Below are 12,961 nucleotides of genomic sequence, written 5' to 3'. Positions count from 1 at the left end.
CCCGGGCGCGGGCGGCGCGGGGGTGGCGGGCCCGGTCGGCGCGGGGCCCTGCTCGGCCGTGTCGGTGTTCCCCGGCGCCCGCCTCCTCACCATCGGCGACGCGAACGGCGAGATCCAGCGGCACGCGGAGCAGCAGGCGCTGCGCCTCGAGGTGCGCGCCGGCCCGGACGCGGCGGGCATCGCCCTCTACAGCCGTGAGTGCGGGGCCCCGGGCGCGGCGGCGCGGGGGCTGCGCACGAGGCCGGCGGGCGGGGGGCCCGGAGCGGGGGGCCCGCCTGGGTCCGTGGGGCCGAGCCCGGGGAGTTGGGCGGCGGTCCCAAGAGAGGGGTGCGGGGAGACGGTGTCAGGGACAGAGAGAAAAGAGGGCGTGCGTGGTGGCCGGAGGTGGCCGGAGTACGGAGGGAAGCGGGAAACGGGGAGTGAGGGCCCCGAGATTGGGAGGGGTGGGCAGGAAGTGGGGGGCCGAGAGTGGAAGGTGAATCGGGAGGAAGCCGGGGTGAGGGGGTGGGCAGGGGAGGGGGCCGGGGTGTGCGGGAGGTGGGAGTCGGGGGGTCGGGTGTGGCCGCCCCAGCGGGGAGGAGGGGGGCGTGGGCAGCCTCTGGTCATCTCAGGGGCCCCCTGGACGGCTACGGACAGTCAGAACGTGGTCCCCAGTCTGGGGCGGCCTGGAAGACCCGGTTCCACCCATCTGGAGGACTTGGCTTTGCGGACCCCCCGACTGGGAAACTTCTAGATCTGGGGAGAGGGCCCCTGGTGGAAACGTGGGCGGGGAGGGCCCCGTCTTGATGCCTGGCTCCGGAGTAAGAGGCAACCCAGCCCCCTCCGCCGCCACGGTCCCCCGATCTTCCTTTTGGGGGATGTGAGAAGCTGGGTATCTGTTCACAAGCTAATTTCACAACTGACGTTTCCGTGGAAAAAAGAAATCACAAGTGGCTTGGCCAAGGACCCCGAGTCTTTGTAGTTGGTCCTTTTTCTTTCTCTTGTTCCTCTCGCCGGTCTGTTCTCTGATGCCCGAGTTCTCCGTTCACATTTTGCTACTGTGTTTCATTCAGCTGTGTGGCTCAGGGTTTCCTATGCTGATGTTCTGGGGGCCAAGAGGAGGCCTTTCCTGGGTGAATATTTGGCTGCTTTGAGAACGCAGTGTTGGAAGGAAAGTGCGCGGAGCCGTTGTTCACACAGGGTTCTCCCCCCACCTCAACTTGGGAAATTTCAACTAAAGGAGCTGTGTCTTTTGCTGGGGCAGAGCTTGGTTCTCTGGGACCAGATGTGGAGAGGGGAGAAGTGTGCCGGGCGGGCATCAGGGCCCAGGACAGATGCTGAAGCAGCCTCTTACTCTCAGCAGGCTCCCCCAGATCCGCAGAATGGCCAGCAGCCGGCCACCGTCAGCAGGGAACAGGGTAAAGTCGGGCAGCGTTTCTCAAACCAGGGTCCCAGGGCCGATCCTCAAAGGAGTTCCCGGAGGGTCAGTTATTCTTTTGTAAATAAACTGTTTTTGATTTTAGACCAGCGTTAGATTTATGGAATTCTTGGGAAGACAGGACAGAGAGTTCTCGTAGACTCTGCACCTCATCTCCCTGAGTCTTCACATTTTTCTCCAGGAGAGTTTTGGCTTCTGTGTCTTTGTTTTGTGGGAAAGCTAACACTTCTCGAGGTAACTCATAACTGACGCGTTCGCAAAGAGGAGAAAGGCTGCATTTCCCAAACTGCGATTCTCCGTCTGGGCTGATCCAGCCTCAGAAGTTGAAGGATTTTTCCCCTTTATGCTCGGATAATGTTGGTGTGAGTTCCAGTGTCGGCGGACACTGGTTGTGTGTGTTTCCCAGGGCCGCCGGGACATACTTGGTAGCTTCCAACCAGAGGAATGTACTCTCCCAAGTCGTGGCCAGAAGTCTGACATGAGTGTCACGAGGGCCACCCTCCCTGCAGAGGCCCTGGACGAGAAGCATTTCTTGCCTTTGCCAGGTTCCGCTGGCTCCATGCGTCGCGTGGCTGGTGGCAGCAGGTCTTCCATCTCTGCCTCTGTCTCCACATGGCTCCTCCCCTGTGCCTCTGTCTCTTTTCCTCTAAGGACACCTGTCATTGCATTTAGGGCGCACCCTAAATCTAGGATGATCTTATTTTTCAGAGCTTTAATTACATCTTCAGGGACCATTTTTCCAGAGAAGGTCACTTTCACAGGTTCTAGGGGGTTAGGGCTTGGGCATATGTTTTAGAGTCTACAACGTGGGCCACACCGGTACCCTGTCCGGCGCTGTGGGTCTCTGTGCCTCAGTTTCCCCCTTGGTGGAATGGGCAGATGACAGGACTGTGTGGCACAGCGTGTTTGCTCAATGAACGAACACGTCTTTGGCGGGAACACCTGCTCCCATAACGGGCTGGTGATGGCCTCCAGGTTGGCTGGGTGACTGCTCAGGGCAAGGTGGCCCTGGTTCCTGAGCGGCCTGGAGCACGCGGTGCGCGAGGAGGGGTTGCTCTCAAGTGTGCCAAGGTTGGGGAGTGCAAAGTCCCTTGGCTGGGGCGTGTGGCTCCCGCCTGGATCCCAGAGCGCTGGGTGCTGGCTGACAGTCCCCTGGGAAAGGGCAGAGGTGGTCCAGCCACAGGGGCAATGCACGGGGATGTGGCAGCTGGACAGGTTAGGGAGGAGCACCCCTTCATGACTAGGGGGCGACCTGGCTGCTAGGGGCTTGAGGCCTTCCCTCAGGATGAGCTTCCTTTCCTGGCCTCAGCATTTTCCAACCTGGAACCTTCTGGGACCCGAATGCTTTGGTTAGGAGCCATGTTCTGCTCATCTGCCCCTTGCAAGATGGGGTCCTGTGTGCTGCCTGTGATTCCAGACCCCCGGGATTCGAGTCTCTGTGTGGGTGGGGACAGGAGGGTTGGCCAGGACACCCGCAGGGATCTCCCGGTGCCTGCCATGTGGGAGGTGAGCCCGAGGTGCCCTTGGGTGCTGGCGAGGGTTCTGAATGTGGAGCCTACCTGGAGTGGTGCACCAGCCATGTGGGCGAACTAGCATTTCACCTCCTGAGCCTGTATCCTTACCTGTGGCAACACTCACCTGCACACAGCCTCGGTTTCCTTGTTGGCCATGAGAGTCGTGCCACTGGGGGCCTGGGAAGGTGGGTGAAGTGGACCATGGGGGTGTGGGGCAGGGTGCCTGGCAGTAAGCCATAGGTATTTCTATAGTTTCTTTTTTTATTTTTTTTGCTGAGGAAGATTAGCCTTGAGCTAACATCTCTGCCACTCTTTCTCCACTTTATATGTGGGTCGCTGCCACAGCGTGGCTGATGAGTGGTGTAGGTCTGTGCCTGGGATCCGAACCCGCAAACCCTGGCCCTGAAGTAGAGTGTGCCGAGCTTAACCACTACGCCACGGGGCCGGCCCCTCTGTAGGTATTATTGAGAGCAATGTTATTGGTGTGGAGTGGTGAAGTGGCTTTTCTAGAAGGGAGCCCCTTATGCTGCAGGGCTGTCCAGCTGTCTCACACCCCCAGCAGGTGGGAGAGGGACCCCTGAGCTGCCACCTGTGTCTCTCGCAGAAGAGCCGGGAGGTGGGTGTGAGGAGCCGGACACAGGCCCTGTTCCTTGATGTCTGCCCTCCACGTGGGAAAGGACAGCTGTGCAAGGCTCTGTCCCAGTCACCCTGCAGGGCACAGTAACCCCCCCAGCCCTTCTTGCCATTTGGAGTCACCCTGGCCTGCGTCCATGGCATTGGCCACATGGCAGCTCCCAAACCCAGGCCGTCTTCTTTGGGCAGAGGTGCGGGCGTCCTGGGCCCGAGGAGGCTTTGGCACTGCCTCTGGAGTTCTGGGACATGGGCTGCCCACCCACCCCCGGAAGAAAGCAGCTTCTCCGGCAAGCCCACTGTGGAGGGAGAGCAGCACAGACTCTCAATTCCCCAGTCCGTGGCGGCCTTTCTGGAGATGACTGTGTCACTTTTCTTTCTTGGTCAGTGTGAGTCGATTTGGCTGGTTCTCTGCAGTCCCCACCCCTTTGGCTGGGAAGGACGTACAGCAGGGCGGACTCCCACAGGGGCTAAATTTCAGTCTGGGGGGGCGTGCCAGGCTGTGGAAACCCCAGAGAAAAACCCTTTGTGAAGACAAGGTGCAGAATGGCGGGCTGCCGCAGGATCGGGAGCCCGTGACTTCCTTCACTCACCTGCCTGGGATCCCCCCGATGCAGGGGCCGGGGAGGGGGACAGAAGTTTGTCGTGGGTCCTGCCTTTAGGACATTCAGCGTCAATCTGGGGCCACAATCGAGAAAGTTGGTACCACTGGAAGGCCAGTCACGTTTCAGTGGCCTGCAGGTTGCTCCTGGCTGCTGGCATTTATTGAGCATTTACTGTGTACCAGGCTCTGCATACATGTGTTCACAGACTCAAATGCTCAACCCTGGGGCAGCTGGGGGAAGGATAACAGTAAATATCAGGGCCCATGGGCCGAACCGGGGCTGCAGCTTATTTTTAAAAAGAGCTAAGGGAGGTTTGGACATTTTTGAAGGGTGATTTAAGAAACCAAAAACCCAAAGAAGAATATTCACCGAGACCATAGTGTCCTGCAAAACCGAAAATATTGGCTCTGACCCCGACAGAAGCAGCCCACGGCCCCCAGGGTCCGTGAATGAAGCGGGCAGGGGTGGGAGGGGACGTGGAGCCGCCCCCCCGACCCCCCGGGCTGCCAGACCCGCCACAGCTTCAAGAGAAAGGAACAGCCCTTCTCTGTGTCCATGTTTGTTTTGATGGTGGCACGTCCTGGTCGCTCAGGCCAGGTCGAGTACACTTTCTGGACCGTGTGGCCAGTTAGCCTGACAGGTGTGGCCCTGGCTGTGTGTTACCGCTAGTCCTTAGAACAGTCCTGGCAGGTCAGGGACTCCAGTCCTGTGTTATTCATGGAAAACAGAGGTGGGAGGGCTCCACCAGGCGACGTGCTGGCAGGCGGCAGAGCTGGCTTTGGCGTTCGCGGCTCTTGGACCCGCTGTCTTACTGCAGAGTGGTTCAGCGACAAAAGGTGGTCAGGATTCCACTGATCTGTGCATAACAGGGACCCAGAGTAGCAATGGCTTAAACAAGGTGGCCTTTTCTTTCTTCTGCTCTTATGCTGAAGTCTGGAGGCTGGCAGACAGGGCTTGTGTGCAGGCTCTGCTTCAGGACGTCCTCGGACGGACCCAGGTCCTGCCAGCTAACCCCTCTCTGCCGTTCCTTGGCTGTGTTCTTGTCATCGAGGATCAATGTGGCAGCTAGAGTCCAGCCATTGCACCCTGCTTTCCAGACAGCGGAGTAAAGGAAGGGACAGAGTGCCAAGGGCACAGGCCAGGTGTCTGGTGAGGAAGATTCCCAGAAGCTGGCTCTGGGTGCGTCTGCTTCCATCTCATTGGCTAGAATGCAGTCACATGGCCACTACCAGCTGCAAAGGAAGCTGGGAAATGTAGTTTTTTAGTCTAAGGGACCATGTGCTCAGCTAATGTCAGGGTTTCTCTTTCTGGGAGAAAGGGAGAATGGACACTGGGAGACGGTAGCCTTGGCCACAGTGGGGAGGCTGAGGACGTAGCCAGAGTGTTTGGAGGGATATTCCTGGTCTGTGGAAAGGTGCTTACATGGGTGGGGGTGAGGACAGCAGCCTGGCCTGGAGCAGAGGGGTCCCTCTTAGGAGTGGAGCAGCAGCCAAGGGGAGTTGTGACAAGGTTGGGCACGAGTCACATTATACAAGTGACAGGGCCTTTTCCTGTATATGGTCAGGTGTTGCCTGCCTGACATGATAAAAATGGTATTTCTGAAGATTCTTCCAGCAGCACATTATGGTGTAGACAGGAGCAGGGAGCGAGAAGCCTGTGGAAGCTTCCAGACTAGAGAACACAACAGGCATGTAACCGAGTAGTTTCACCTTAGCCTGCCTCAGAAGCGTGTCGGAGGGCCAGCAGTTGTGTTATGGGACAAGAAGTGAATTCTGCCCAGGGCCTTGGGGACAGAGTGGCAGAGGCCTTGACCCGTGGCCGGGTGTCGTGGGTGACCTGCCTGCAGGGTTTGCTTGGTTATGTGGTGAAAATAAAAGTAGACTCCTGATATTTTTTTAATCGGGTGATTTCACACCAAAATCTGACTTTGTGCTTGTGAAAAATTAGAAGAGCTGGCAACCCTGGGCCTGTAGCCCTGAAGCTGTGCTGGCTAGTGGTGCCGCCTTCAGAAGGGGCATGCCACCCCAGCTGGCCAGCGTCCCCTCCCTGCTTGCCGCCACCCTGACACAGAGGCCTCTCGCCAGTGGCCATTCGTCCTCTGACTTGTGGTGTCTCATATCTTAAAATAGAAAGGCATGTCTGTGAACCACCAGGTCCTGAGCTGGCCTGGCTGCCAGTCCTGGGCCCCGCCCCTGCCACCTCCAGGCCCCTCCCCTTTCTCACCTCCACCTGCGCCCCCGAGGCTCCCAGCCCCTCACTGGCAATTGGGAGATCCAGAAGTTCTGATGAGTGGACTCGCTACTCATTTGATAGCAAAATTTAGCTCTTCAGTCAGCGGAATCCCACCCGAGCTGCTGCGCGGGGCTCCTCGTAATTCTGCGTACCCAGTGTCATAGGACAGTCAACACACTTCATACAAGAGCGGGCTTGGTTTCAGGGGTTGCCCGTGCTCTGTGGGGATAACTTGCCTTCTCTGTACCTTGTTGCCTCTGTAAAAATCCAGAAGGTTCGTTTCTGAAACACCCTGGGCCCGTGTCTTTCAGGTACGGGGAGCCCCGTTGGGGTTGTTGCAGGCCCATCTGTGAGATCGCAGGTGGAAAGGGGCTGGTGCCTGGCGGGCAGGCGCGGGCACGACATGTGGGGGTCTGGACGAGGTGGGCGTGCAGGGTCTTTTGCCTGAAGGAGGAGTGTGGCGTGAGCTCATACATGATTGTAGGTGCCAGGCCTTGGCCCAGGTCAGATGGTGCAGAGTTGGGGAGCCCAGGAGCCCTTGGTGGCGGTGAGGGAACTGTGTCTGGATCTGCTCAGGAACCGGGGAGATGCCCATCCCAGGAGGACAGGTGGAGGGCCAGGCCTGGGCCAGGCGGAGCTGCTCCAGGTGCGGGGGTCAGGCACCTCAGAGCAAGGGCTCTTAACCTGAAGTTGTGGACGGCCCTCGGGGGTCCCATGAGCCCCTGAAATTGTATGCAGTTTTGCATAGGACAAAAGTCGGTGGCTATGACCTCGGACGAGCTCCCTTGGTTGTAGAAAAGGGATGACAGTGGCCCCTCTCTGGAGGGAGCACGTAGGATGCTTCCCTCTGTGTGTCTGGCTCCGTGTGCACCCTGTAAACTGTGCGTGGCGTTGCTGTTGGTTCTCTATGCGTTTTTCTGGGGAATGGCTCCCCCACTTTTTTGTTGTTGTTATGGAAACCATTTTAATGCTAGGAAAATGTTTTCACCAGCTGTCTAGGGAGGCTCTAGGGCCTGGCCCTCATCCCACGGGACCTGGGGCCCCTGGGCTGCTACTCACCGAGCCGTAGCCCCCCCGAAGAAGATCCCCCACCTTTGATTCCCCTCGGAGGGCTCTCTGAGCGGAGCAGGGCTGACAGCTCTGGAGGACAGCGCCAGGTTGTGGGGTGAAGTGGATGCCCCGGCTTGTAAGGGGCGGGGGTGGTTGGTGAGCGAGGCGGGGCCTGGATGGGCTTTGAAAGGGCAGGAGTGAGAGGAAGGTCAGAGCGAGCTAGAGAGCCAAGGGGAGGTCAGAGGGTTCTCATCAGCAGGGGCAGCCCCCTTGGAGGGCTGGGCTGGGGGAGAGGACATGGCCAGATGGCAGGTCTGGGGGAGGATGGGGAGCCGGCCTCAGCCAGGGCAGCAGGGCCCACCATCAGTTCTTCAAGGATGGGGAGACCCGACCCCGCTTTTCATTCATTCATCTGGAAACACGGGTGGAGAGTGGACTTGCATCTTTTTATTGCGGTGGATGCCTCTCCTCTGACTTGAAACAGCACAGCTTTGCTGAGCGTCTGCCGGGTGCCAGAGACTGTTTTAGGAGCAGGGGATACAGTGACACTGGAGACGAGCACAGGGTCCCCCATTTATGGAGGGGAAGAGGTGTGACTGGCCTTGTCAGCAGTCACCTGAACACCTAGTGCTTAGTGGTAGGAGCTGAGGCTTGAGGATGCTGGGGGAGGGGTGGGAGAGGGGGAGGACGGGGTGGGAGGTGGTCAGAGGTGGCCCCCCGCTCAGGGTCGGGCATTGGAGCCTCCAGGAGAAGGCACAGTGGGGCCTGGGGCCAAGTCCCACCTCCATGCCTCACCATCTGCGTGTCCTCTCTGTGCCTCAGTTTCCTCGACTGTCAAACAAGGGTCTTGATAGCATCTACCTTGGAGAGTCATCGTGAGTTGTGAGCTAGTGGAAGTAAAGTGCTTAAAATAATGTCCCCTGGCCGGCAGGCGGGCAGAGCCGCTCCTGGAGTGAGCCTGTGGGCCCAGCGCAGTCAAGGGCAGCCAGCGGCCAGCGGGGCTGGAGCAGGGCGGCCCGGAGGAGGGGCGGCCTGGCCCCAGCAATGGGCTTGGCCTGTATTCCAGGGTCTTGGGGAGGGAGGTGACACCTGTGGTTGTGTCCCGGCTCAAGCCCACATCTGTCCCCTCTCCTTTCCTAGCGGGGTGATCCTGGGTGAATGACTTCGTCTCCCGACTCTTAGCTTCCTTGGCAGTGGGGGGGTCCATGGAGGGTCTTAGCTGGTGCCAGGTGGCCTTGGCGAGGGCGGACACCTGTGCCTGGACTGTGGGCACAGCCCTGCACAAGTCAGGTGCGATCCCCACCCCAGCACACTCCTGGTCTTGGGGAGCAGAGAGGAGGCGGCCGCAGAACCCCGTGGCGCCCCTGGACGGGCAGTGACCCGGAGGCAGCAAGGAGAGGGTGGCAGCCGTGGAGCTAAGCGGGGACAGGAGGCCCTCCGCCAGAGAGAGAGTTGAGGGGGAAGGAGGGAAGCTGTGGGGACAAGTAGGCAGTGGCTCAGCTGGGGTGCCAGCCTGCTCCTGGGGCAGCTGGGGTCGGCAGTGTCTCTGGGTCGGCCCTCCTGCTGTCCTGGTCCCCGTCTCTCCGGCAGGCCGAGGGACAGGCACTTGGCATTCCATGGCTGGAGTGTCTTCTGTTCCTCCTCCCAGAGCACAGCAGCCCTCTGTGGGGCAGAAGCTGCTGGAGGTCAGGAGCAGCCTGGGCTGTGGGGCCTGGCCCTGACTTGACCTTGTGACCCTGGCTGAGTGACCCTGCTTCTCACTTCAGTTTCCTCCTGGCGGTCTTGAGGGCGAGTGTTGGCCCAGCGCACACAATGGTGACAGGCACACGGTGTGATGTGTCATTGGTCTCCTGAACTGCTGTGAGGTCTGGAAGGGAAGATGTGGCCCAGGGCAGGGGCTGATCCTAAACCCTGGGACAGGTTCTGGTGCAGCTGGGGAGGGTACTAAGGTGGCCTCCAGAGAGCCTGCCCGAGCCTCCTCTGGTCCCGGATGACTCAGGAGGGAGCCCCTGCGGCTTTGTGCGGTGGCCCTCCCGTTGTCTCACTTCCGGGACTTGCTTGGGAAGCTTGAGGGTCAGGGTCCCGGTAACAGTGCAGGGCTGGGCCCTTGGCACCCTTGCCATTGACCTGAGAAACACGGCACCTGCCAGGATGCTTGTCACGCTTTGCAGCTCTGACTTCTGGTTGAAGAGTCGGAGTCCCCGACTTCCCCACCTCCCTTTGTTCCCCGAAAACCAGTTGCGCAGGGAGACAATTGAGCCCAGGCTCCACCCAGGCCTGCAGGCGTTGGATGTGGGGACTCTGGCTCCCATGTGTCTCCTCTGGTGGGTTATTCTTCTGATGACTTATTTATTTCAATCGCTGCTTTGTCAGCACGCACCGATGCGCAGGTCGTAGGTGTGCCGTTTGGTGCATTTGACAATTGTGTCCCCCTGCGTAACTGCCACCCAAAGCCAGACCTAGAACTCGTCCCGTGGCCTCTGGTAGTTTTTGTCCCATCAGGCCGGTCTGTCCCCTCTGCCAGGCGGAACATTCTCAAAAACAGGTCCAGACTGGTCAAGGTGGGGGGGCTGTCTCCTCCCCACCCCCGTCCTTGCACAGAGGGGAGAGCCCCCTTTATGCCCTCTTTTTGTCTGTCTCTTTTAAGCGATTCATCACCCACGGCTTTGGCAAGAGTGGCTCGGGGCTGTTTTTCTTTAAGATCCTTGCTGGCTTTGCTCCCCCGCTAATTGTGTTCTGTGGCTGGAGGTGGGATGCGGTGCCCGTGTCGGAACAGAGTGGTTTTACGTTCGGAAAGCTGCCCCACAGCGCAGCACGGGGAGACGGGGGTGGGGGGGGTTGGGGGGGATGGAGGCAGGACCCTGGCTGATCGGTGCTCTAATGAAAAAGGGTGCTCTTGTGACCCCTGCCCCCCCTCCCCCCCCGGGCATGGGAATAAATAATCAAAGACAGACTGGGGGGCCTCTTACAGACCCAAGAGGGACATTCCAGAGAATTTGCCACATTCTTCTGTGAGCTGGAGGGGAGAGCAGAGGCAGGCCGAACTTCCAGACTTTCCACGTGTGCCCTGGGGGGTCCCCCGTCCTCTCAGAGCCTGGCTCTAGTTGGAGCCCTTGATGTGACCGGAGGTTGGTCCCTATGTGGGATGAGCCCCGGGGGCAGGCACGCTGGCTCTGAGTCCCCTCGCACACCCCCCCACCCCTATGCCCTGGTTATTACCGCCTGCAGGGCTGACCGTCACTGCTGTTCCCTGAGCGAGCGTGTGCCTGGGGCGCCGTGCCAGGCTTTACGTTCATTCACTCGCCTGCCCATCCCAGCAGCCCCGAGGGGCACCTGGCCGCTGCGCACAGTTGGCACAAGGGCGCTCGGTGGAGGTGCCAGTCGGGGTGGGACCAGCCCGTTCTCTGCCACCCAAGCCATGCACGCCCCGCGGGGAGGCGCAGTGGCTCCAGCTCCCTGCCCATTTTATAAGCGAGGAAACAGGCGCTGAGAGGTGGGTGGCAGAATCGCGATGCCAACCCTGTGGGCTCTGGGCCTCCACTCAGCCCTGCCGAGGGGTCAGTGCTGTAAACGGAGATTCAGCCCCTGGCGTGGGGAGGCGCCCACCCCCAGCCCCTCTGGTCCTTGTCCTGTATCAGGGCAGTGACGCTGCTGGCCTCCTCTGGAACCCAAAGCCAGTCTTTCCTCATTCCTGTCTGGTTGCTGATTCCCTTCTGGTCCCCTCCCGCCTGTGCCACATCTGGAGTCACATCTGGTGCGCCCGTCCTCCTAACTCAAACATCCTGTTCTCCGAGGCCGGCCTCGGGCACAGAGGGGCTCCCGGAGCCCCAGGGGCCTGGCGGAGGCCCTTCCGGCAGCACCGCAGCCACAGGACATCCTGTGTCACCTCTGGGCCAGTGGTCAAAACTTTTCTGTGAAGATGGGCCCCAGGTCAGCCTCAGCCCCCAGGCTGGTTTCCTGCATCACTCGGTCTCCACCGAGGCTGACCCTGCCCCGTCCCCCCACCTCTTCCCGTGTGGGCTCTCTGAAGCCACCCTGGTCCCCAGGTTGAGGCCCCTCAGCTGGCCGAGGGCAGCCCCATCCTGGGAGCCACGTTCGAGATGCTCAGACCTGTGAACAGCTCTGCTTTCGGCACTGAGCAGTGCAGGAGCCAGAGATGGAGGGACCAACTGGTTGCTCTGAGGCTGGGTCCCCCTGCACAGCCTGGGGTCCTCCTGCTGCTCCCGGACATGCCTCATTCCAACCCGGCCCCCCAGGCCTCGCGAAGCGTCCCCTCTGCCTGGGGCCTCCCTTGCCCGCCTCGGCTTGCTCAGCTCCTGCCATGTGTCGCGGGTGATGGGGACCCTGCTGACAATCAGAGCAGAATCAGCACCTCCCTGTGGTGGTGAGGCTCACCGGGACGCGCCTGCCAGCCGTGTCAGCCAGCCAGGCCTGGCTGTGCCCGGGCCCAGAGCCCACATCCTGCCCAGCGCCCTAGTGCAGCCCTGACAGCCTCCTGGGCCCAGCTCTCCTCCCGAAGGCTGGGGCACAATCTGCCCCAAGCTGCCGGCTCCCCAGGCTTAGCTGCTCCCAGCATGTCGGCTCTGTGTGCCTCAGTTTCCCCTCTTGAAACCGAGCTAAGTGTGCCCTGGAAGGTGGCCGGGAGCATTGTACAGCATTAGCTGTTTGCTTCAAAGTCACGGCCAGAGAAGAAAGACCGGGTGATGGAGGCCAGTGGGGCGGCCGGTTTGTTGCCCGCCCCCCATGATTATCCGCTAAGCTCCCCGTGCAGGGCGAGGCCCCGACACATCTGCTGGCCCTTTTGTGGCTCACAAAGGCCCGGGCTGCGCTCATTAGCATGGCGGGGAGCATTTGCATGTAACAGCTCCCGCCCAGCCGGCGCCCCCAGTAGGCTTTCCAGCAAAGCCAGGCCTTCTTTGTCTGGTCCACCTGTCCTCGGGGTTGCCCTTCCGCACACCCCACAGTTCGACTCATCCTCAGGCCCCTCCAGACCAGGCCTGCAGGACCCGAAGCCTTCAATCCCCTAAGGCAGAGCCAGCCTCCTTGTCCCCCATGGTCCCCCACGGAGAGGCCCCCTGCAGGATACCCCCCAGCCTCTGCTCCCGAAGCCATTGCTGATTTATGAGCTCTGGGGCTCTCCAGTGCAGGAGGGGGCCAGCCCTCCTCCAGCCTGGGGTCAGCCCCGGGGTTGCGCAGAGGGCCTGCCTGGCCGTTCCCGGGGTGCCACCCCCAGAAGCAGCTCCAGCTGGCTTCCAAGTTCAGGTCCTGCAGTAGGCAGGCAGGCCTGTGGCCCCAGTTGTGCTAGGGACCTTCCCCAGATACCAACAGGAAACCCTGGAGGGGTCCCTGCCCCCCCAGATGGCTGCCTGGCTACCTCTGGGACTGGGGGCCTCTTCCATCCTCGGCCCTGCCCCCCCCCTCGTGTCCTGTCACCCTGTCACTGGGTGACTTTGGAAATGACTCGTCCTCCTGGGAAACCTGTATTCGCAGGGCCCCTTTTAAAGTAGATTGAA

General features: G+C 60.5%; 1 protein-coding gene across 1 annotated transcript in view; it reads left to right on the top strand.

Annotated features, from left to right (window-relative positions):
• Position 1: 1 nt before the first annotated feature.
• Positions 2-12,961, top strand: part of CARM1 (coactivator associated arginine methyltransferase 1) — a gene marked incomplete at its 5' end in the record, with an annotated part of 37,039 nt that continues 24,079 nt past the window's right edge. Inside the window, one exon of the mRNA XM_046638293.1 lies at positions 2-194. Coding sequence (XP_046494249.1) covers positions 2-194 — 193 coding nt within the window. The remainder of the gene's footprint in view (positions 195-12,961) is intronic.

Source organism: Equus quagga, chromosome 14, assembly GCF_021613505.1.
Source record: "Equus quagga isolate Etosha38 chromosome 14, UCLA_HA_Equagga_1.0, whole genome shotgun sequence".
NCBI lineage: Eukaryota > Metazoa > Chordata > Mammalia > Perissodactyla > Equidae > Equus > Equus quagga.
The sequence above is the reverse complement of the archived record's forward strand: the minus strand, read 5'-3'. Positions and strand labels throughout refer to the sequence as shown.